Source organism: Mauremys reevesii, linkage group 12, assembly GCF_016161935.1.
Source record: "Mauremys reevesii isolate NIE-2019 linkage group 12, ASM1616193v1, whole genome shotgun sequence".
Taxonomy (NCBI): domain Eukaryota; kingdom Metazoa; phylum Chordata; order Testudines; family Geoemydidae; genus Mauremys; species Mauremys reevesii.
Window position 1 is genome coordinate 32,299,758 of NC_052634.1, and position 22,646 is coordinate 32,322,403.

General features: G+C 53.9%; 1 protein-coding gene, 4 non-coding genes and 1 pseudogene across 5 annotated transcripts in view; all 6 read left to right on the forward strand.

The window, feature by feature from the left end:
- LOC120375681 (butyrophilin subfamily 1 member A1-like) overlaps positions 1 to 3,536 on the forward strand; it is a 44,522-nt gene extending 40,986 nt beyond the window's left edge. Inside the window, exon 19 of the mRNA XM_039496490.1 lies at positions 2,553 to 3,536. Coding sequence (XP_039352424.1) covers positions 2,553 to 3,118 — 566 coding nt within the window. The 3' untranslated portion in view covers positions 3,119 to 3,536. The remainder of the gene's footprint in view (positions 1 to 2,552) is intronic.
- LOC120375680 overlaps positions 1 to 22,646 on the forward strand; it is a 1,085,709-nt pseudogene that overhangs the window by 501,029 nt on the left and 562,034 nt on the right.
- Positions 9,586 to 9,658, forward strand: TRNAF-GAA. The gene has a single exon. It is a non-coding gene; the product is annotated as a tRNA-Phe (tRNA).
- TRNAQ-UUG lies at positions 11,297 to 11,368 on the forward strand. The gene has a single exon. It is a non-coding gene; the product is annotated as a tRNA-Gln (tRNA).
- On the forward strand, positions 12,540 to 12,633 carry TRNAI-UAU. The gene is made up of 2 exons: positions 12,540 to 12,577; positions 12,598 to 12,633. It is a non-coding gene; the product is annotated as a tRNA-Ile (tRNA).
- On the forward strand, positions 18,521 to 18,592 carry TRNAC-GCA. Its single transcript has one exon. It is a non-coding gene; the product is annotated as a tRNA-Cys (tRNA).

Here is a 22,646-nt window from a genome sequence, read left to right on the forward strand (position 1 = left end):
GAAGGGGGAGTTCCCTTCTCTCGCTGTGCCTGCCCCCCAGCACACTTGGCCCTAGCCCTGGCAGTGGGGAGCAGAAGGTGCGTGAGCCAGAGTCCCCTCAGCACAGTTCCAGCTCGCTCAGCCCCCATCCCCAGCCAGGCTGGCTCAGCTGCACAGAGGCAGCGACCAGGAGCAGCTGGCTTCGGCCACATCAGAAAGGCTCTGTCCCACTCCCCGCCCAGGCCCAGCGGCTGAATGTGCTGGGGCACAGGTGCAGTGGGAGAAGGACAGAGCTCTCCCCCCACTCCCACAGGTAACACGGGGCAGGAGGAGCGGGGCAGCCCCGGGCTGGGCACAGGGGAGAAGACACATGGGGTGGTCACACGTCCTGCCTTTTAGATTGTGCCCCCCCCTAGTATGGGGAGGCACGAGTCATCAGGGCCCAGCACTGAACTCACTGACACTGCCCCAAGGACCCAGAGAAACCTCTTCCGATTGGGGCCTGTAAACTCGGTGAGGAGTGTGGAGCAGCTGTTTGAGGAGTGCACGAGCCCCGAAGAGGCGCCACGGGAGGGACTCTCACACTCTGCTGGCAAAGCCAGGGCACCTAGGTCCCAGGGGAGGAGCAAGGGGGGTTGCTATTACAGACTCTGGTTGTGACTCCAGAGCTAAGGCCAGGAGATGTTTCTCATATTAACCCTGATCCTCCCCCCGCTGCCTGTGACATTAAACTTCTTCCCTCCTGTAATATCTCCTTAGCACTCTCCAGCCTGGGGAGGAAACTCTGAATATTTCAGGCCAATCTGACTGGGTGCAGGGGGAAAATCAAGTGTTTGGCATTGAGCAAAGTCTCATGTTTTAAACACCAAGGGTTCATCTACACAACCCACGGCAGCGAGTCTCAGAGCTGGGGCGACAGACCTGGGCCCTCGAGATGGCGGTAAAATAAGCTGTGAAGGCATTGCAGCGCAGGGAGGGAGGTTCACCAAAGAACGTGACGTGAGATCTGAAATGAAAGCCAACCTGAGCCCAAACATCTATGCAGATTTTTAGCACCATAGCATGAGCCCAAGCCTGTCAAACCTGGCAATGAAATTCACTGCCTTGGGTGGGAAAGTTCCCAGAGTGACAGGCAAGCGGGGAGGCCTGGCTGTGGGTGATGATTGTAGGGCCAACTGGCATGGAGAGTCCCAGCTGCCCCCCGGAGCAGGGCTGCCTGGCCAGTATGTGTGGAGAGGGCTCTGACCTGCTCTTAGTAACTGTCACACAGTCGCATGGTCTGGTCTACGCCCAGACGGTAACCAGTCACCTGGCAGTGATCCCGTCAGTGTGCCAGGCCCCAGGAACCCACACAGTTGCATTGGAGCAGGTTGAAGCATGTGTCCATTCTGTCCAGCCCAGAGCCCACCAAGCTGTAGTGAACCCCATGGTCAGGCTGTGTCTGTCTCCATCTGGCCTCCTCGGTCAGTTCCCAGGTGAAAGAACCCCCAGCTTCCTCCAGAAGCCAACACTTTATCCCCCCACTTCACGCCTTTGTTCTTGAGCTGGGGTCAGCTCAGCTTGAAAATCCACCTGCCTCTGGGTCCTTGGGTGTTAGGTGTCAACCTCCTGGTTTTCCATTGTTTTCTCTGCTTTCCCCCTGATACGGGGTCAGCCTCGGCCAGTTCCTTTTAATGGCCCTGTCAGGCTCAGCCAGCCCGGTGACACGTACCTCCTATGTCTCGCAGCCTGCCCGGGGAGCGACTCCCCACTGGGTAGTCAAGAAAAATACAGGGGAAAGTGAGGCACAGATAGGAGTTACAAAAATAATACAGAAAATTCCCACTTTGTTACAGCCTCCCCTCTTCTCTCTCCCCAGCACTCACCTCTCTGCTCACCCTCCTCTCTCTCCTGGAGCCAGCCTCTCTCCTCAACCCTGCCCTCGTGGGGATGGGCCCTCCATCACCCTGCTCTGCCCCCCAAATGCCTGCTGCGCACCTCACCCTCTCTTCCCACCCTCTCCTTCCTTCTTTCCTCCCTGTTATCTTCCCCTCTCCTCATCCCCTTCTTCCTGGTTGGCTCCTGCCCCTTTCTCCCATCTTCTGGCACCTGCCCCTCTCCTCCCCCCAATCTGCCCCCCTGCAACTGAACATCTTCTCACCCACCCTCTGCCTCCAGTTTACCCCTCTCCTCCCACACTGTGGCCCCCCTCCCCTGCCTCTCAGGCGCCAGCCCCTTCCTTCCCTCTGCTGCCCCCAATGCTGTCCCCTCCCCTACTGGTGCCAGTGCCCACCCTTCTCCTCCCCCACTCCTTTCACTTGCTCCCTGAGTACCAGCCTCTGCTCTCTCCTGGTGCCTGCCCCTGCCCTCAACCTGCCCCCACTAACACCTGCCCCCCCATGTCAGCCCCTCCCCATACTTACCCCTCCCCACCCCATCAGTTCCCTCAAGTTCTCTCTTCAGAGGAGGCCCTGCCTCCCCTCCATGTGCAACAACCCCACAACGCTCTGATTAATGGGTACTCAAGTTAATTTCCCTTTGATCCCTGTGACCAGCCCCTGCCCCCAGCACTGACTCTGTGACTCTCTCCCCAGTGGATGTGACTCTGGATCCCAACACAGCAAATCCCTACCTCGTCCTGGCTGAGGATCGGAAAAGTGTGACACACCGAGACAAGCGCCAGGATCTGCCTGACAATCCGGAGAGATTTGATACTATGGCGGTTGTCCTGGGCGCTGAGGGATTCACGGGCGGGAAACGTTACTGGGAAGTGGAGGTTGGAGAAAAAAATCTTTGGACTCTGGGGGTCTGTAGGGAAGATGTGAGCAGGAAGGGGCATATTGTATTTCTACCGGAGCATGGATACTGGACAATATGGCAGCATGCTGGGCAATTCATGGCCAATACCTCCCCCACGACCTTGCTGCCTGTGAGCGTCAGGCCCAGACGATTGGGGATTTTCCTGGACTATGAGGCGGGCCAGGTCTCCTTTTACAATGTGACTGACAAGTCCCATCTCTTCACTTTCACTGACACCTTCTCTGGGGTTCTCTGCCCTTATTTCAACCCTGAATACAATAAAGGAGGTACAAACATGTTTCCCCTGATAATCTGCCCAGTCCCAGCTCAGGCTGGAGGGAGTCTCTGTCTCGGACAGTGACACTCGCAGCAGAGACTGTCCCCTCCCAGCACTGACCAGCCCCCAGGCCTGTTCCCCTAGGGGGAAAGGGCATTACCTGCCTTTCTCCTGCCATCCCTCCCCACTCAGTTCCCAGCATCAGGAATATTGGCAACCAAGCAGCCCTAGATTGGGGAGTTGGCTGCAGGGGCAGAGGGGTGTGTGGGTGCTGTGCCCAAGTGTGGGGAGGAGGCTGCAGCAGCAGGGAGGGAAAAGCCCAGATCACAAGATGTGCGGGGTTGGGGAGATGAGAGAGGTCTATAAAATCATGACTGGTGTAGAGAAAGTAGATACAGAAGTGGTGTTTACTACCTACTTATAACACAAGAACTAGGGGTCACCAAATCAAATGAATAGGCAGCAGGTTTAAAACAAACCAAAGGACGTATTTCTTCACACAACGCAGAGTTAACCTGTGGAACCCCTTGCCAGAGGATGTTGTGAAGGCCAAGACTATAACAGGGTTAAAAAAGAACTAGATAAGTGCATGGGGGACAGGTCCATCAGTGGCTATTAGCCAGGGTGGGCAGGGATGGTGCCTGTAGCCTCTGTTTGCCAGAAGCTGGGAATGGGCGGCAGGGGATGGATCACTGGATCATTACCTGCTCTGTTCATTCCCTCTGGGGCACCCGGCATTGGCCACTGTTGGAAGACAGGTTTCAGAGTAGCAGCCGTGTTAGTCTGTATCCGCAAAAAGAACAGGAGGACTTGTGGCACCTTAGAGACTAACAAATTTATTGTAGCATAAGCTTTCGTGGGCTCCAGCCCACTTCATCGGCAGACAGGATACTGGGCTAGATGGACCTTTGGTCTGACCTAGTTTGGCTGTTCTTACTTTTACTTTTCAAAAAACAAAGAAAAAAAGAATGAGAAATGGTATTTTTGTCTTAGGTAGTCTCAACAGTTTACGATGTCTTAGAGCCTGATTCAAAGTGGTCCAGTTCCAGGGGGTTGTTCTGGGGGGGATGTGGGTCTGGTCTGATTTGGAGGGTTGGCCTGGTCTTTTGGGGGCACAGCTGGTCCTGATCCCAGTCTGTGTGCCTCTCTGCCTTGGGGGGAGGACAAGCAAGTCTAGTATGACTAATTATACTGTCAGTAAAATGTATTAAAATTTTGATTTTTTTTATTTTTAAAATATTTTAAATAGTTTTAAATTCACCCCAATTTCATATCAAAATGTAATTCAAGCCCTGGTGGTTCCTGTGAGAAATGTGAATGGTGAGATAGTGGGAATGCGCCTTTTTCGTGGGAGCAGCACATGGCTAGTATTTTGGTTGCTCTGGCTTTTGTTAGCTGTGTTTTATTTTCTCTGTTTTCTTTTATAATTTATTTTATATCCACTTGTGTGCGTATCTTTTTTTCCCCTCGGACTACTACTGCTGGTACCCTAGTGGCAGCCACCTCCATCTGCAACTTAAACTTCAAATATTGTTAATAAAACCTGTGCACCTGTGCCAAAGACAAGCCTCGTGTCGATCTCCTGTCTTTTACAATTATTCCCCATGGGGGCCCACACATATGTTTGGTGCCAGGCCCACAGAAGTTTCATCCAGCACTGGACACCTGTATGGTAGCACACGCAGCGACTTCTAGCACTCCAGCCTGGAACCAAGTAAATAATATAGGGGCAAGCACCCAGCTCTGCTTACCCCGTGGGCTACAGGAAAGGGATCAGATGAGTTGTCCCCTGCTGATACATGGGCCTGCATGGTATCATGGAAGCAGCATATAAGGTTGAGTAGTTTGTACCTGTTTGGCCTGAGGTTGGTGCTCACGTTCATCAGCTCTTCCAGACAGGGGAAACTGAACCTGGGTCTCTCACAGCCCAGGGGAGTGCGTGAACTGTGGGGCTAAACATTATAAAGCAGCTGATGTGACCAACCCCACCTCTTCCTTCTCCCCCTACCGCCAGTTTGTGTGGTGTGAGGCAGCTGCCTACCTCCAGTCCAGCAAGAAATGTTTTAGGCACCTGAGTTACCTGATGGCAGGGGCTGGGTTCCCATTTGTGGAGTGCTAAGCAGAGACAGACACCCCCCTGCAACCCAAATTTAGGCATCTATCTGGGGGTGGGGCAGGGCTTAGGACAATGTGCTTCTCCCAGCCCCTCACTCCCGACCCGCAGCCCCCTGCCAGTCCAGCCCTGCCCCCACTCAGCTCTGCGGTGACATTTTTTTTCAATGTCTTTGATTTCTTTTGTAGATTTTTTTTTAGTCTCTTTGTGTTATTTTTTTCTGTTCGTTTCTTGCTATTTGACTGTCCTTTGTTACTGTTACTATTCAATGTCTGGGTGGTTTTCTGTTCATTTTTTACCTCTTTCAAGTTTTCAAATGGAATTCCCCCCCCAGCTGCAGTCCCAGCTGCTGGAAATGTTGACTGTTCTGCAGCACCGAGCAATGAAATTTTACTTCTGACTATATTTAAATGACGTTGATGCGGTGCTAGTACCTCCCCCTTGTCAGCCTCTCCCATTGACTAGCTCACATGGCTCCCCACCTAGTGAACTGGCTTTTGTGACTCACACTGGAAGGTGCCTGTGGAGCCCAGGCATTGTGTGGGGAGTTCAGACACCTGACTCAGCTTTGCGGATCACAATGTAAACCAAGCAATTTAATACTACACTGGGGGGGGGGGGGGGTAGTGTGCACGTGCTGTGTGTTTAGAAACATCCTGTACATACAGTACAGGGCTATAGCTGGGGGGTGCCCCCGCCTTACCCCACATAGACCCAGCCCACTGGCACTGGAGATGAGGCGGGCGAGGAGGCTGAAGCTGCTGCAGGCTGGGAGAAGCACCTTGCGCAGCAGCAGCAGCTTCCCCTACTCTGCGAGCACCAGGGGTGGGGGGCTCAACCCTCAGCCCGCCCACTCCCCTCCCTCCCCCAAGCCCCCATCCTTGACCTGCCTCTTCTCCCCCCCACCTCCTCCCCCTTTACTTCCCACGGTGCATCCTCGCTCCTCCCTCCCCACCTTTCTAAAGGCCACAAGCCACCTGATTGCCCTGGGCCAGAGGGAGGGGGATCCTGTGCACCGAGTCCTCACTCCTCCCCACTCCTGCCAGCCAGCTGATTGCTGCAGGCGGGTAGGGAGGAGAGGGAAGGCGCTGATCTGCAGGGTCTGCCGGCAGGCGGGAGGTGCTGAGGCGTAGGGAGGCTGCCAGCTATGGAGAAAGCAGGCAGCCCAACCACGTAAGAGTGGAGCATCACACAACTTTAAATGAGCATGTTCCTGAATCAATCAGCAACTTAACAATGTTAACGGGGGGTGGGGGACAAAGTGTGGTGTTACTGTATTTCCTCTCTGTTCTGCAATAGGGGGAGGGATAGCTCAGTAGTTTGAGCATTGGGCTGCTAAACTCAGGCTTGTGAGTTCAGCCCTTGAGGGGGCCACTTAGGGATCTGGGGCAAAAATTGGTCCTGCTAGTGAAGGCAGGGGGCTGGCCTCAGGGTCCCCCCCAGCCCTATGGGATAGGTACAGCTCCATATAAACTAATTTATTTGGAAAAAATTGCTGAGGCTGTTTCCTAATTCATTAAAAAAAATCTCCACTGGCTCCTGGAACTTCCCAGTCTCACACCTGGACAGAAAATTTCATTCAGTGACACACTGTAATTTGTTGTTCTTCAAATGATTGCTCATGTGCATCCCACAATAGGCTCATTGTTATTCATGCACTTAGCCAGGAAGACCCTTAGTACTTGGGTACTGGTACCAGATTTGCCCATTACGTGGGATATGCTTGGCACAGAGTGTGGGGGAGCCCGGCCCTGCACCCCTCTTCCTGGGACTCACAGTGACTCTCAGCCAGCCAGTAAAACAGAAGGTTTATTGGACAACAGGAGCACAGGATACAGCAGAGCTTGGAGATACAGCCAGGACCCCTCAATCTGCTCCTTCTGGGGGTGCAGGGAGCTTAGTTCCCCACTTGGGATTTCCTGCACTGCACCCCCCCAGCACAAACAAACCAAAAATCCCTCCAGCAACTCTCATCCCCCCTCCACTCTCCCCTGTCCTTTGTTCAGTCTACCAGGCAGGTGTGAATTTCCCCAAACCCCACTCCTGACTCAGGTAACAGCGCAGGGAGATTCTTCTCATCCCCAATGTAACTTCCTGCAACATTCCCAGGTCAAATCCGCCCGGTCCCTGCTCCGGCAGGGCCCCTCACTCCTGACCCAAAGACCCCGCCAGCCCAGCCCTGACCCCCCCAGCTGATAGAGCCCCTCACCCCCGACCCGCAGCCCACGCTAGCCCAGCCCTGCCCCCCACAGCTCTCCTGGTGCCCCTCACTCCCAACACGCAGCCCCTGCCAGCCCAGCCCTGCCCCACCCAAGCTCTGCCAGTGCCCCTCACTCTCGAGCTGCAGCCCCTGCCAGCCCAGCCCTGCCCCACCCAAGCTCTGCCAGTGCCCCTGACTCCCTACCCACAGCCCCCTGCCAGTCCAGCCCTGCCCACCCCAGGTTTGATGGTGCCCCTCACTCCAGACCCACAGCCCCTACCAACCCAGTCTTGCCCCCAAGCTTTGATGGTGCCCCTCACTCTCGACCCGCAGCCCCTGCCAGCCCAGCCCTGCCACCCCCAGCTCTGCCGGTGCCCCTCACTCGCGACCCGCAGCCCCTGCCAGCCCAGCCCTGCCCCCCACAGCTCTGCCGGTGCCTCTCACTCCCGACCCGCAGCCCCTGCCAGCCCAGCCCTCCCCCCCACAGCTCTGCCGGTGCCCCTCACTCCTGACCCACAGCCCCTGCCAGCCCAGCCCTGCCCCCCCAAGCTATGTTCAAGAATCTGAGAAAAGGTGCAAATCTGAGATTTTGTTAGCATTTTATAATTAGAGAGACGGGAAAATCTCAGGGCATATTCAATTAGAAATAGACAACTAGAGAGAAGTGGGACAAACGTTTAGGGTATTTTATATCAACCTTTGAGATTTGCAGAGAAAACCTTCTGGCAAACAGAGGCTACAGGCACCATCCCTGATGGACCTGTCCTCTGTTCATTTATCTAATTCTTTTTTTGAACCCAGTTATAGTCTTGGCCTTCACAACATCCTCTGGCAAGGGGTTCCACAGGTTAACTATGCAACTCCTCTGAGTTTACCCCCCCAAACCTCGGGTTGTATATGGAAAAGAGGATGAGGATGAGGAGAGCCATGATGTGTGTGTCACTCGCTGGTGCCTCAGTTTCCTCTAGGCAGCAGTGCTGCAGGCTCCTTTGGTCAGTGCCCATGCAGCTGTGTCGGGGGAAGGGGGAGTAGAGGCTCATGCTCCCCAGCCCCATGCCCCTCCCCCAGCAGCTGGGGAATCCAGGCCAAATGTAACCCTGGTAGCTGGGCCGGAATTAGCCTGGGCTGGGGTAGGGCTGGGGAGGAATTGCGGGGGAGACAGACGCACCCGCTGTGAGGGGAGATCCTCCCATTCCCTGACAGCCCCCATCACTCCTTGCAGCACGGCGCCCCCTAGCACTTCTTACTCTGTCGTGGGGGTGTCTGCTGCCTGCTTCTCCCTTAGCATCATCTCTCCCCACCCTGGGGCACTGGTGTTGCCCGTCCTGTGCAAATAAGCAGGCCCCAGTGTGCCCTGTGGTGCTGCCCTGCAATTGGGGGGCAGCTGTTGGATGGAGCCATATTGAAATATGGGGGTGGGCAAGGCTGGGGACCAGGACTCCTGGGTTCTCCCCCCAACTCTGGGAGGAGAGTGGAGGTTAGGGGGTAGAGTGGGGGAGGGGCAGGGCTGGGATCCAGGGCTTCTGGTTTTCTCCACCTCCTGCAGCTGCCTCTGTCCTTTCAGTGCATTTCCTGTTCCAAATTCATTTGCTGACTTGTGTAACTCACCCCAGAGGTGGCTGCATCTCAGTGTTGGGTGAGGCGTCCTTGGCTGCATCACCTCCAGAGCAGGGAGCAGCATCCGCCCATGCAGCCAGGCACTGAGCATTTCCCACAGCCTGGAGCTGAGGGGGAGGCGGCAGCTGCTGTTCCAGCTCCTCGGGGACAGGCCCTGTCAGCCAACAGCCACTTCTTACTCCCCACAGCTAAGGGCGCCGGGTTCCTCCGGTGGGGGTGTGGAGCAGCCGTTCGTTTTCCTGTTCACACTCCTCTGCGGTGTGAAAATCGGGGAGGGGAGGCAGAAGCCCCACTTCCCTCCTGAAATGACGCCCAGTGGGGGAAGCCAGGACAACAGAGTGGGGCGGCAGGTGGTGGCCAGACTCTCACCGCCAGGGTCTAGTCTAGCTCAGGGTCCAGCTCAACTTCCTCCCTGCGCCACTGGCCCCCAGTCCCCTTCCACCACCAGGTCAACCCGGGCACTAGGGCAGGAACGGGGTGAGGCAGCAAGTCAAGCTGAGCAAGGCAGGCAAAAGCAAGTCTTGTCTTCATGGGCCACTCACATGACGTCCTTTTTGTGTGCAACTGCTGCAAAAACATCCTGGCCAGAGAAGCAACAGGCCCAAGCATTACCATGCAACTGCCAAAGTAGCTCAGTTGGGAGAGCGTTAGACTGAAGTTCTAAAGGTCCCTGGTTCAGTCCCAGGCTTTGGCAGGTTCTTTTATCCCTCTGTGTGCAGTGGTGGCTTGTTTTCTGGGAGCACAGTGGTCCCTGCATCCAAGGTGAGTCCCTGAGCTTGGGCTCTGCAGTAGGAAAAGATACTGTGGGCTTCTGCCCCTAATTGGCTGGCCTGACATTTAACAATGAGAGACAGGAGCTGTCTCTCCTAAGTGAGTTATTGGTGGACCCAATATGGCAGGAAGAGAGTGCTAGAGGGGGTGCTTGGCAGTGACAGGGAGGTATAGAGGATGGAAACTCTTCTGTGCAGCTGAGGGAGGGCAGTACCAGGGAAGGGGCATGTGTGAAAGTGGCCCTGTGGAAGGGAGTTGGGGGCCCAGGAGGAGGCACTTGATGTTCATTGCCTTGGAGCAGCTGGGCTTGGCCATGGTGGGTGTTCAGGAAATGCACTTTAACAACTCTAGGGTAGCTTGATGGGCAGTGGGTGATTGGGGGAAGGGCCCATCTCTCTGGTCCTCCAGGCCAGGGAAGAATGATGGGATTGGAGTCTTGTTCTTCACATTCGCAGTGCAAGTACAGAAGGGGCTGGAGCTCCGACCAGGGAGGGCATTACTGGTGGGCTTTGTCCTCCATGGCACTGGTTACGGCTATATTAGTGGTCCCCAGTTAAGGTGTAAAAGGAAAGTTCTATGAAGGAACTGGCTCCCTTCTTCTAGACTGCACAGTGTTTGGTGTTGGGGGGGATTTCAATTGTTGCACCGGCCTGAGGACTGCTGGTCCTGTTTTCCCGACCATCAGAGGAAACTATTCTATGATGAGCACTACCTGGCGCAGGTCTGTAGCAAGGTCGGCTTAGAGGACGTGTTTCTGCACAGTGGAACCAGTGGAGGGTGGGTGGTAGCCTCCTATTCCTCTGACCCGAGCTCACACCAGCCGCAGAGGGGATACACCTTTCTGCGGGGACAGACCAGGAGTAGCATTGACCGGATTTACATGAAGGAGAGCACGTCGACAGCCCAGGTGGTGCCAATGGACTGTTCGGATCACGGAGCTCTCACCGTGTGCTCAATGTGGGCAATTCCCTGACCCAGGGCAGAGGATATTGAAGCTGAACATCCAGAGCTTGCAAGATAAAGGAGCAGGGGGGCGAGGCCTGGAGGTGTTGGCAGAACGGGAAAGCATCAGAGGGTCCTATGGCAACCAGGGGGATTGGTGGAAGTCGGTGAGGGAGGAGTTGGCGGCTTTGTTCCGGCGGCTGGGGAAACATCACAACATTAAAGAAACCAACAGTGCCAAGTCCTGCAGCGTCACCCGTGGGATTTCCACAAAACCATCCAGGCAGGGGAGCCAGTCAGCATGTGACTGTACGATCGGATCAAGCGACAGCTGCCCGAGTTCCAGGAGATGAGGCTGCAGCTGGCCGATATGAGAGGGAGCACCGAGGGAAGGGAGGAGCAGACTTCCCTGACATTTTTGCAGCCTGCAGGGAATGGAGACAAAGCAGGGGGATGCAGGGACTCAGGGCAGGACCCGTGAATCCGGTAGTGCAGGACTACAGTCGCTGGAGGAGGAGAGAGAGTCCTGCGAGAGGAAGCCGCTGGTGGGAAGCAATAAGTGCAGAGTGCAAACCAGCCAGCCTAGAGTCACAGGGGTCTAGAAAATGAAATAGCAGCAGGTCCCATGGTGTAATGGGCAGCACTCAGGACTTTGAATCCTGGAATCTGAGTTCAAATCTCAGTGGGAGCACGTGGCAATACGTTGCTTTGCTACAAAGCACTGGAGCTCAATGTGTTTGGCTACTTTCTCTCAGGTAGAGAGTGAGGTTTTTCCCTCCTGCTGGGTGACTGATCCCCACTGGAGACAGGTCTCTGGTCTGGCTGGTTCAATGGGCTGGCGGCTATAGGTTGGGGTCCTAGAACTTAACAGTCTGGCTAGAGATTCCTGTGGATTGATCATATGGCTGCTTCACCTGATGTCCATAACTTTGGTCCCTGCAGCTGCCACACTCTTCCTCTTGCCCACATGGCACTTGAAGGAAGGAGGGCCATGGCCAGGCTTCATAGTCAGGGCTGGGCAGGAGGGAGGCAGAGTCCCAGGCTGGAGCCCAGCACCTCTCCTCCTCTGCCAAAGTAGCTCAGTTGGGAGAGTGTTAGACTGAAGATCCCAGGTTTTGGCAGGCCCTTTCATCCCTCTTTGTACAGTGATAACTTGTGTTCTGGGAGCACAGTGGTGCCTGTACCCCAAGGTGAGTCCTTGGGCTTTGCAATAGGGAGGAAAAAAAAAAACCTGTGGGCTTCTGCCCCTAGTTGCCTGGCCTGACCTTTAACAATGAGGGACAGGAGCTGTCTCTCCTACATGAGTTGTTGGTGGACCCAATATGACAGGAAGAGAGTGAGGCAGGGTGACCTTCAGGAATGGTGCCAGAGGGGGTGCTGGGCAGTGACAGGCAGGAATAGGGGATGAAAACTCCTCTGTGCAGCTGAGCGAGGGCGGAGCCCTCCCATGTTTAAAAGCCCTGGGGTGTTGTCCCCCCCTGTTCAGGCACCCCTGGGGCCCTGCACTTCCCACAGCTCTCCCTGATTTCAGCTGTTAGTGAGGGAGCCTCACTGCTAGTGCAGACTGGGCAGTTTCTTCCATGAGAGACACTGTCCCAAAGCAGGACTAATGCTTAGAGCTGGTTATCAGTGATTTCAGAACTGTTGGTCTGCAGCAAGACTCTTCATTGAGTCTTAACCAGCTCTGTTATTACACAGGGAAGAACAAAAGGGTCAAATGGGGCCTGGAAGCCTTAAGAAGAATCCACCCCACCGAGTACAACACTTGTCGCTACCTGCTCCCAGCCCCAATGAGAACGTTTTGGGGTCACTCCTTGCCTGTATCAACATAGGGGGGTCTCAGAGAATGCTAATTAACAGGTGCTCCAGTGGTGCAATTGGTTAGCGCACAGTACTTATAGGGTAGTACTGAGAGGAGCTATGCTGAGGTTGTGAGTTCAAACCTTACCTGGAGCACTGGTTTTCATTAGCCAAGTGGTGTCACCCCCTCATTTGGCCTGTGGAATGTAGAATTCCAGCCCTGGGGACCCTCAGGAGGGGGCTAATAAAAATGCCCCTTCACTTATTACCTCCTCTCCAGGTCAGAATCTACCATCCTTTCTCCCCCCCAGCCCCTGTGCCAGGATCCCTCAAGCAGAGCCTGGAGTCCTGCCCCTGGCATCTGTACTATTGACAAAGACTAAGTGACAGGGACAAAACACTCAAATCCCGCCTGGTGCGGGGAGCCAGGTTTGTTCTTCAAATTCTGTCGTTGGTACATTTCCAGGCCTGGGAATGTCCCACAACAGCATTGAATGGGAAGCTGCCTGCAGAACAGTTACACTGCACAGAGCTCCTGTGGACGAGGGGTGGGAATTAGTAATATTTTGAGGATCGTTTGGGAAATGAGCCTTTGCTGACAAGGTTTGTCTCTGTTCATATTTCACCTTCAGGTGTTATGTTGAGGGATCTTTAGTGTATTTTCGTGAGGTTAATAACTATCTCCTCAACTTTATTTACTCAACTTAAAAATTGGTGTCACTTGATTTTTGCATCTCCCTGTGAAAATACAACTGACATGTGGCTTTCTACAGGGGGTCATGATGTTAAGGTTGGGGAATTCAGTCTCTGTACTTCTGGGAGGGGGTGTTGCTTTTCTACAGCTGCCTCACGGCCAGGCACACCGGGCTGTTAGCTGCACGCACGGTCCTTGCCAGGGGCCCCTGCTGAACCCTGGGCGGCTGCACTGCCGTGCTGGGGTGACTCTGCAGGTGGAGAAGCTGCTGTGGAGCAATGTAGAGCAGGTGCAGGAAGGAGACGGGGTCACTATTCACATTCTGAACGGCACAATTTTCCAAATTTGGGACTAGATTCATAGATTCATAGACTTAAGGTCAGAAGGGACCATTATGATCATCTAGTCTGACCTCCTGCACAACACAGGCCACAGAATCTCACCCACCCACTCCTGTAACAAACCCCTAACCTATGTCTGAGTTATTGAAGTCCTCAAATCGTGGCTTAAAGACCTCAAGGTGCAGGGAATCCGCCAGCAAGTGACCTGAGCCCCACGCTGCAGAGGAAGGCGAATGTCCGATAACAAGTCTAGGGGAAGGTGAATGCAGAGCAATGACACGGGAGATGCCCAGACCTCCAATGGGGGCAGCGTGGAAATTAATAATGGGAAGATCATTTGTGAAATTAGTCATCACTGACAAGCTTTGTCTCTGTTCCTATTTCACGCTATGGTGTTAGTTAGAGGAATCAGGACAGATTTTTTACTATATTAATTAAACACTTAATTTTATTTAACCAAGACAAAAACTTAGTGTCACTTATTTTTTCTCTGTCCTAGCAAGAAAGAATGAATGTTGTGACTTTCTGGAAAGTGCAGCGAGATTAAATGTGGGAAATTCAGTCTCTGTGTTTGTGAGCTGATGTTTTCCTCTCACAGGTCAGTGCCTGCATTGAAATACCAAGAGGGATCTAAGGGCTGGTGTACGCTGGGCACTGAACTGGCAAAGCGATGTCTCCCAGGGTGTGACCCCCCCACAAACCCATATAGTTAAGGTGACCTAAACCCGGGTTAGATAGTGCTAAAGAAAAGGAAGTATTGTTCTGTCAATGCAGCTATTACAGGGATGGGAAAACCTCTCCACTGACTATCTACTCCAGAGTGCTATAGCAGGTGCCACAGCAGCATTTTAAGTGTAGACAGAGTGAAACTAGATTTAGCTCCAGTTTGCACTGTGGATGCTTAGGCACTAAAACTAAAGTAATCATAACAACAGTGCAGTGCTTGCATAGTTAGCAGGATTTGAACCTACGCAGGGCAACCCCAAAGGATTTCTAGCCCATCGCCTTCACCTTTCAGCCACAACTACTTGATATACAATTGTTTTACTACACGATAATTCGTGTAGTAGACTGAACAGTAGACTGTTCCAGTATTGCACTCCCCTGATGGTTAGAAACCTTTGTCTAATTTCAAGCCTGAATTTCCTGACTGACAGTTTATATCCGTTCGTCCTCGTGTCCACATTAGCACTGAGCTGAAATAATTCTTCTCCTTCCCTGGTATTTATCCCTCTGATATATTTAAAGAGTGTAATCATATCTCCTCTTATCCTTCTTTTGGTTAAGGAAAACAAACCGAGCTCCTCAAGTCTCCTTTCATACGAAAGGCCTTCCATTCCTCGGATCATTCTAGTGGCCCTTCTTTGTACCTGTTCTAGTTTGAATTCATCCTTCTTAAACATGGGAGACCAAAACTGCACACAATACTCCAAATGAGGTCTCACCAGCGCCTTATATAACGGGACTAGCACCTCCTTATCCCTACTAGAAATACCTCGCCTAATGCAACCCAAGACCGCATTAGCTTTTTAACGCCACATCACATTGCCTACTCATAGTCATCTTGCGATCAACCAGGACTCCTAGGTCCTTCTCCTCCTCCGTTACTTCCAACTGGTGCGTCCCCAGCTTATAACTAAAGTTCTTGTTAGACATCCCTAAATGCATAACCTTACACTTCTCACTATTGAATTTCATCCTGTTACTAATACACCAGTTTACAAGGTCATCTAAATCTCCTGGAGAATATCCCGATCCTCTTCCGAATTGACAATACCCCCCAACTTGGTGTCATCCGCAAACTTTATCAGCCCACTCCTACTCTTGGTTCCCAGGTCAGCAATAAATAGATTGAATAAAATCGGACCCAAAACCGAGCCTTGAGGAACTCCACTGGTAACCCCCCTCCAACCGGACAGTTCCCCCTTCAATACTACCCTCTGCAGTCTCCCCTTTAACCAGCTCCTTATCCACCTCCGGATTTTCATTTCGATCCCCATCTTTTCCAATTTAACCAGTAATTCTTCATGCGGTACCGTATCAAACGCCTTACTGAAATCCAGATATATGAGATCCACCGCATTTCCCTTGTCTAAAAAATCTGTTACTCTCTCAAAGAAGGAGATCAAGTTGGTTTGGCACGATCTACCTTTCGTAAATCCATGCTGTAATCTATCCCAGTTGCCATCGGCCTCATGCTCCGGAACCACTCTCTCTTTTAAGATCTTTTCCATGACTTTGCATACTACAGATGTTAGACTAACAGGCCTATAATTCCCCGGGTCACTTTTTTTCCCCTTCTTGAATATAGGAACTACATTAGCTAATCTCCAGTCAGTCGGTACAATCCCCGAATTTAGGGATTTATTAAAGATTATCGCTAACGGGCTAGCAATATCCCTCGCCAATTCCCTTAATATTCTAGGATGAAGATTATCCGGGCCCCCCGATTTACTTCCGTTAAGCTGTTCCAGTTTGGCTTCTACCTCAGCTACCGTAATGTCTACCCCCATATCTTCATTCCCATCGGTCCCTCTATCACTATTCCTTAGCCCTTCATTAGCCTCATTAAAGACCGAGGCAAAGTATTCGTTCAGATATTGTGCCATTCCAAGATTATCCCTAATCTCCACTCCATTTAAAGTTTTAAGCGGTCCCACTTCTTCTTTCTTGGTTTTCTTCCTATTTATATGGCTAAAAAACCGTTTGCTATGGTATGATAGGATAACGGGCTTAGTCAATAGGTCAATTATGTGCCTGGTATGATGTAACCTATTCCAGAGGGTTTGGCTGGAGAGTCTTGCCCGCATGCTCGGGGTTCAGCTGACCGCCATATTTGGGGTCGGGAAGGAATTTTCCTCCAGGGAAGATTGGCAATGGCCCTGGAGGTTTTTCGCCTTCCTCCGAAGCATGGGGCAGGGGTCGCTAGCTAAAGGAGCGGGTGGATCGGCTTATGTGGCCTGCATCTTGCAGGAGGTCAGACTAGATGATCATAATGGTCCCTTCTGATCTTGAATTCTATGATTCTATGATTCTATGAATTCACTTCTCACTGAATTGTCACTTCAAATGGTTTGCTCAGACCAGCTTCCCCAGCACACTCATGGCTGCGCATGAGTGTAAGTGTGTCATTAGGTGAACAGCGAGAATTCCTGCCCATTTCCCTTCCGGCTGGAGCAGGATTAGAGTGTGTCTGTGTTAATGACATTGCTGTAGATTGTTGTTCATTCCCCACTCTGACAATTCAGACATTCCCTTTCCCATTCAAATCTCCAGCACATCGTTCCAATAGCAGGGGGCAGGATTTCTCTGGGGCACTGAAATTTTTTCAGGGGACTGGTGCATGAACTCAGCCTTGCATTCCACCCTTGATGTTTCATGGACTAACAACAGCAGCAGAAAGAAAGAGCCGAGCCAATATCTCCCTGGCAGGGATGCAGGTGCCACGTCCCCTCTGTCTGACCATCGCCATTGCAGGAGAGAAGGGTTCACTGGAATCGAATGCCCTGGCTCAGACCAGAGACACAGGGAGGTTTTGCTGTTCATGGATCTGTGCAAAGGAAATTGTGTCTCTGTGTGAAATTGAGGCAGGAAATGAAACACCCAATGCCCTAAGGAATGTGGGTGAAGGGCTCGGGCTGAGCAATGATTTAACAGGGGTTTGTTTCAATTTATTGGCCTGATTACAACTATGGCTAAAAGCCCCCTGTACCAGGGGCTGCGGGACAGGACAGGCAGTTCTGCGCGGAGTGTTCAGAGCTGCCCCGTATCTGCCCTTTCTCTGCACCGCCCCTGCTCCCAGAATGCACCAGGCCCTGGACTGAACTCTTCCCCTGCCGGCCGAGCTGGTTTCGTTTGCTGTGATCCTGTTGGCTTGGCAGGGGGGGAAGTGACAGTCCCACCCCAGAGCCAACGCCCCCCTGTCACCCAGCCCCCCTGACCCCCAGCAGTGCAGGTCAGCCAGTAGCTGGGCCCTGCCAGGCACTCAGGGGCGTCTCCCCTGCAGCTGGGGGCTCTCCCCAGCGTGGTCTGTGGGAGCTCGCGCACTAATGGGGCAGCGGCAGCAGCCGCGTGGTGGGTTGGGCTGGTGACCAGGGTCCATCTCCTGGGGTCGGCTGGGTTCATGCTCAGGCAACTGGCCCCAGCCACCGGCCGAGACCCACGGCCACGCTGCTGCTGTTACCGCACTAGCCCCTCCCGCCCCCATTCCCTCACTGAAGCCAGGAGAAGGTTTGCAGGGAGGAGGTGGGGGGGGGGTTGACCCCAATATCCCAGAGCTGATTCTCCTCACAAAGGGGTGTGTGCATGTGGTGGGTGCCGTGTGCAACGCCCTGTGCCCATGAGGAGGGGACCGGAGCTCTGCCAGCAGGAAGATTTATCCTGCAGGAGCCCTGCCCCCCTCCCCCAGGGGTTCCCCTGGAGCAGAGAAGCTTTGAACCCTCGCTGGAGACTAGAGACGCCCGAGCAGCACAAGCTGCCTGGCAGAGGTTCTGGATCAGGGCCTCATGGGCACATTGGGTTCATTCCCTCAGGGCTGCCCTGCCCAGTGCCAGGGCTGCTCTCACTCCTCCAGCACTGAGGGGGCTGTAGGCTCTTTGCCAATCTGGGTCTCAGCTCAAGGCAGATTTAACACTAGCAGGGGGCCCAGGTATGTGCTGGTGCCGCTCAGGGAGGGAATCTGGGCCAAAGACTGATTAGAAATTGGGTAACACTGAAGTGGGACTAGACAGACCCTTGATGGGACGTGGCGGGTAGGTAGCCCCCATTGTGTACCGTGCCTCGCCGAGAAGTCTCTGGGAGTGTGGGTTCTTCCTGATGCGCCACCAACACGTCTCGTTGGTCCTGATGTCGGCTGCTCCTTTCTTGATACTGACAAGCTAGTTGTGGGCCTTTCCCACTCACCCCATAGCTCCGGAATGCACAGACAGCAACACTGGTGTGGAAGAAACCAACTCCACTCTCAGGTTTCAAGATCCTTGAGATCACTGACTTACCAATGTAATTGTCAGGGGGTATAGCTCAGTGGTAGAGTGTTTGACTGCAGATCAAACGGGCCTTGGTTCAAATCCAAGTGCCCCTTAAAAGCCTGGTCCTTCAACAAAAAGTAATTGCATATCCATTTCCATTATGTTCAGGAGCTCCACTGACTAGGGATGAATGAAAACACTCAACATTTTCCTGTGCAAATGCATAAAAATCTAGCAAACATGTCCCCCAGCTGAAATCAGTTCCAATCCTCTAAGAGTCTAGTTTATGTTTTCATCAATGAAACAAAGGCACATGAAGACACATTTGCAGGTCCTTGGCCTCCACGGGCTACAATGTGCAGAAGGACAAGAACTACATCCACTTGGGAGGCATGGACTAGTCTGTATTACATTTGGTAAGTAAGTTGCCATTGGGACTGAAAACTCTACTGGAGGTGGACAGGAGCCTGTTACAAAAATAAAATAACCAAGATTTACCAAACTCCCTGTTACACATTCAATCCTCTCTTTTTTCTATTTTATTAACCTGGGAGCAAGTTACCAGTGACCCAGGGCTGGGGGGGAGGACGGTGCACGTGCGGGGAGCCCAGGGCTGGGGCAGCAGGGGTGTGTGGGTGGGGGAGCACTGGTAGGGGGGAAGGGGAGAGTCGAGAGCTGGGGCAGCACAGGGTGTGTGTGGGGGAGAGCCCAGGGCTGGGTTGGCAGGGAGTGAAAGTGGTGGGAGGCCCAGAGCTGGGGAGGCAAGGGGTGCAGGTGTAGGGAGGGGAGAACCCAGGGCTCGGGCAGCAGGGGGATGGGAGGGCAGACAAAATTTTTTTTTGCTTGGGGAGGCAAAAAACCTAGAGCCAGCCCTGCCTCCACATACCGTAAGGTAGGTAGGAGCAGATCATTATTATCCCTACTTGGAAGAGCGAAGCTCAGGCTGAGACAGGAGAATTGACTTGTCTTAGGTCACACGGCCAGCCAGTGGCAGAGCTGGGAATAGGACCCAAGACCCCTGATTTTCAAACTAACCATCGGATCTTGAATTTCATCCATTGAATGACCTGAATAAAGTGCTCTCAGATGAGCTCCAGACCAACAGTGCACAGTAATTATTCAGCAAGTATTTGAGAGAACTGCAATTTGAGGAGAATCATGACCTGCTCAGAGACCATTAATGCAGAGAAGCAGCAAAATTCAAACATATGACTGGTTATGACTTATTTCCTTGGTCTTAAAAGAGAACAACAAGGACCTGAGTCTCCTCCCTGTCAATAACCCCCTGCTCAGCCAATCAGGGTAGAGACTGAGGACGGGAAGCTGAGGGTTCTCAGCAGGGAGCCTAAAGGATGGTTCAGGTCACTGGTGGGGATCACTGCCTGAGCACTATTTCAGCCCCACATTTTTGGTGGACCTCCCACAGTGGGAGCTGCCAAACACTCCCCTGCAACACATACAAACAACCCGCTCTTGGTGTTGGGAGGAAACAGGTGAAAGGACAAAAGAAGCAAGAGAAGAGAAAGGAGGAAGGGATGGAGGAAAAGGTGAAACACAAAGGATAAACCCTAATGTCTCCAGTAATTCTAGGGGACAAAATCCCTGGTGCGGAATAAAATACTGCCTCCTTAAGCTCGTGTTTTCCATGCTTAGATTTCATCACCAGATGGATCAGACTGAACAGGTTTAAAAGCTTGAGGAGGCTCTTACCTTCTAAACAGGGACGGCTGGTCTCTAGTAAACTCCCTAAAAGGGAAGGAGAAAACTCGAAAGAGGTTCCTCCTGGCGCTCACGTACGTGAATCCGAATACTCCCTCAGTCCTCAAAGAGAGCTGGAGAAGGAGACTTGCTGAAGCAAAGCCACAGGGGTCTCTGAGGTTCCCCTGGCCCCTCGCCCCTCTCCTGCCTGGCTGATGTCAGCATCTCTCTGTGAGGTCACCACCACCTTTGACCAATAGTCTGAGGTTCTGTAAAAGGCCTTTGTGATGTCACTGCCACACCCCTCCCTTGCTGTGCTAATGTCCTGCCCCTGGCCAGGCACTTTGGAGGTTTGAGCTACTCCCTGTGGATCACCCCACTCAAGGAGCGTTCGTTCTAGGAAGCAAGCCGGCTAGACAGGAAAACATCAGACACTGCTCCCAATGCTACACTCAGTTTTTCAGGCTTATCACAGGCCTCCTGTATGACACAATAGCTACTTTTCGGGCAAACACATTCCAGAAAGGCATCTAGTCTTCATTAAATGACATCAGGAGATGGAGAATCCACCGCTTTCCCTGATAGCTTGTTCCTGTGGTGAATCATCTTCGCTGTTGAATATTTGTGCCTTAGTTGTAATATGAATTTGTCTCTTTTCACCGTCCAGCCATTGGGGCTTGTTATGCCTTTCTCTGCTTTAATACCCAATCTTTTCTCTCCATTAAGGCCCTTCTACACCCCCTAGAGCCCAGTCCCCAGAGCCCCTGGCCAGGGCCCCAGACACCCCCAGAGCCCCCCCAGCCCCAGGGGGAGCTGGACACTGGTGAAGGGGAGAGAAAATGGGGCACAATCAGGGGGACAGGGAACTTCTCAGGGGTTGGGGAGGGGGTCACCCTGGGGTTGCTCGTGGCTCTAGGGAGAAAGGGGACAGGACGGGGGGGAGGGGGGTCCCCACGGGGGGGGCAGCGGTAAATCCGAGGGGGTCTCAGCCCCCCCCTTTCTCTCCCCGCTCCCCGGGGGTCACCGGCTCCCCCCCCCCCGGCCATGTCCGGGCTGCCCCGACACACCCCCGCCCCCCCCCGCCCCTTTCCCACGGAGGGGCCGGGCACGGGGGGTTAATGAAGGTCTCTCTCGCCGCGATCTGCGCATGCCCAGAGCCCCAGCGGCACAAACCCTTCTCCGGCCCGGGAGAGGCTCTAACGGCTCCGCACGAGCCAGGCAGAACCGCAGCGCCCCGCCTCCCTCGCCGACGTCACTTCCGCTCCACTGAGAGCCCGGAACTACATCTCCCAGCCTGCCCCGGGGGCGCGTCCGCCCTCTCCAGCCCAGGTAAGGGAGGGGTCAGTAGCTGGAACTGCGCATGCTCCGTGCGAGCCCCGCTGGGGGCGGGAGAACAAAGCTGCTGCTGCCGCCTCCGTGTGAGCCGGTGAGTGAGAGACCCGGGGGGGGGGCGGGCACGTGACTCTGCCCCGGGGAACCCGGGAGAAGCCGCGGAGCCGCCTCGGCCCCGGGAGCTACAGCAGGATCCGCCGGGGTCCCTGTGGGGGGAGAAGCCGGAGTTGCGGGGGGGGGAAGGTCGGTGGGACGCGGCGGGGTTGAACTGTCTCTGGGCAGCCCGGAAATCCCCGGGGCGGGAGTTAATTGGCTCCTGTCCCTGTTGGCGCCTCTCGCCCCCCCCGGCACAGAGTCTCGCCGGTTCTGCCCCGTTTCTCTCTCGGGGTCTCGCTCGGGCTGTAACATCCGGGGAGATTCGCCCCCCCCCGATCCGCGCGCTCGGCTCCCCTGTCCCCAGTCTCTCCACGAGTCTCAATGTCCATTTAAAATCTCTCCCATGGGGGGTCCCCCCCCCGTTCTACCTGCAGCGATTTGTCCTTGTCCGGGTGGGAAATTGTTGCCCCGGGTCAGTCCCCAGCACGTGGCTGCCCCTGGCGGGTGGGGGGGGTGAGATGCCGGTTCTCTGCCGGGGGGGGACGGGAGGGGCACGTGTCCCCCGTGGGGGCTGCCCGGACCCCGGTTTCCCAGTCCCAGTTACTGCCCCCAACGACCAACACAGCCACCTGCCCATCCCCCACTGCTGCCCCCTTCCCTCCTCCAGGGACCTGCCGGCTCCCTCCCCCCGCTTTGCCCTCTTAACGCAGCTCCTCACAGGGCTCCCTGCTGCCCACGGGAATGGTGGGGGGAGCCATCACTTTCTGTATATGTTTTGGATACTAATATAAAATCCAGTCCCCCTTTTCCCTCTAGTTATGTAACAGTAATATAAAATCCCCTCAGATCTTGCTGGTGGTCATAGAATCATAGGGTTGGAAGGGACCTCAGGAGGTATCTAGTCCAACCCCCTGCTCAAAGCAGGACCAATCCCCAACTAAATCCTCCAACAGATTTTTACTGCAGATTCCTAAATGGCCCCCTCAAGGATTGAACTCACAACCCCAGGTTTAGCAGGGCAGTGCTCCAACCACTGAGCTA